Source organism: Centruroides sculpturatus, unplaced genomic scaffold (genome assembly GCF_000671375.1).
Source record: "Centruroides sculpturatus isolate CEXI.00-Female unplaced genomic scaffold, Cexi_2.0 scaffold133, whole genome shotgun sequence".
Taxonomy (NCBI): Eukaryota; Metazoa; Arthropoda; class Arachnida; order Scorpiones; family Buthidae; genus Centruroides; species Centruroides sculpturatus.
This window is the reverse complement of record NW_019384319.1, coordinates 980,946-982,800: the sequence shown is the minus strand read 5'-3', so window position 1 is coordinate 982,800 and position 1,855 is coordinate 980,946. Positions and strand designations below refer to the sequence as shown.

Genomic DNA, 1,855 nt, shown 5'->3' with positions numbered 1-1,855 from the left:
ACATTTTTTAGTGTTTTCCTTATTAAAGTTTTTTCAATGTATTACTTGGCTTTAATTTGAGTGTGTTTTTTCGTGTTGGAACGGATTATTTGGTTTTACATGTAATCATATGGGAAAAAAATGATTCACCTTACGACATTTTCATGATACAATCTCAGTTTCAGAACAGATTAATTTCGTATCCTGAGGTACTACTATAATATCAAGCCCAACATATAGTAATAAACAATACCAGATAAACAGATTTTAAAACCAGACTATAATTTATTATCCTAATTCAAATCCAGTGGTATTGTTTGTTCTTATCACTAATAATACCTATATATTTTGTTATGTTAAATAACAATTTAATAATAATATTTTAAAAACAAGTAATACAAAAGTACAAACTTACAATGAGAAAACAAGCCCCAAGGAGAACAGCCTTAATATTAACATCCAAATCCATAGGAAAATTTATACCAAAATTATCAGCATCAGTAAAAGCTTCTTTTGCAAAACCAGACCATTGCTTTGTAATCCTTCCTACTATTGTTTGACCATCTTTAGCAAGAACCTAGAAAAAAAATTAACAAAGATTTTTAATTTTAAATTGAAAAGAATAGTACCAGTAATTATGAATATTTCAGAAATTTTTTCAAAGTACTTATTATAATATATTTGATTTTCTTCAGAGAAAATAAAGATACATAAATACAGTAGAATCTCATTTTAATGAATCACAAAACAAAGAATTTCTTGGAATAATGGCTTTCCCCTGGTTCTGCCAAATCAATGTAATTTCACTTCCTTTTAGCAGATCCATAACTCAGAATAATGGACTTTTTCTAGTCCCATCTACTGTAAACATTTTTTTTTTCAATGTTTAATTAATATTTGGGCAATTCCAGGTACTGAATTTAAAAAAAATACATTGCATGCAGAACAAAATATATGCATAATCATCATAGTTCACATTGCTAACATTGCAGCCACATATCAACTCCCTCTTGTAACACATTAATTAGTGGAAGGAAGTTACTTCTGGTCAAAGTATAGTGATAAAATTTAGCAAGGCCATCATATCCTTCCAAGTCCTTCCTGACAAGTTTTAACATAAATGAATAGGCTGTACTGTACATGACATTGCTAATATTGAGTGATTGTTGTACTCAATGGGCAAAAAATAGCATCAAAACAAATATGTACAAGTTTTTTTAATAAATCATGAAGTCAAGTGAAGTGCTAATGAACATACATACGAGGGCAAGGTGAAAAGTTCTCGGCCTAGTAGTGAAAAAATGAGTTTTTTATTTTAAAAGTGCATTTATTTCTCAATGTAGTCTCCCTTTAGTTCAATACACTTTGTCCAACGTTTCTCCAATAACAGTATTCCATCCCTGAAATGCGATTCTGGAAGGTCTTCAAAATATCCATTTATCGCTGCTATCACCTCTTCACTTGATCCAAAATGTTCTCCCGCCAAAAATTTTTTAAGATTTGGGAATAAATGAAAGTCAGAGGGAGCCAAATCTGGCGAATAGGGAGGATGTTCCAATAATTCATACTTCAAATCCCTCAATTTTCCCATTGCCAAAGCACCTTTGTGAGCGGGTGCATTGTCCTGGTGAAAGAGGATTTTTTTCTTTTGCAAACCAGGCCTTTTCTCTCTAATTTTTTCATCTAGCTGGTCAAGAAGATGTGCGTAGTATTCCCCATTAATTGTTTGACCCTTTGACAGGTAGTCAATTAAAAGAATCCCTTTGGAATCCCAAAAAACACTAGCCATAACCTTTCCAGCCGATGCAATTGTCTTTGCTTTCTTCGGTGCAGAGCCACCAGCTTCTACCCACTGCTTGGACTGTTGTTTTGACTC

The 1,855-nt window shown here is 32.2% G+C and overlaps 1 protein-coding gene across 1 annotated transcript in view; it reads right to left on the bottom strand.

Annotated features, from left to right (window-relative positions):
* Positions 1-361: 361 nt before the first annotated feature.
* Positions 362-1,855, bottom strand: part of LOC111624939 (phospholipid scramblase 1-like) — an 18,539-nt gene continuing 17,045 nt past the window's right edge. The window contains exon 3 of the mRNA XM_023367935.1: positions 362-556. Coding sequence (XP_023223703.1) covers positions 362-556 — 195 coding nt within the window. The remainder of the gene's footprint in view (positions 557-1,855) is intronic.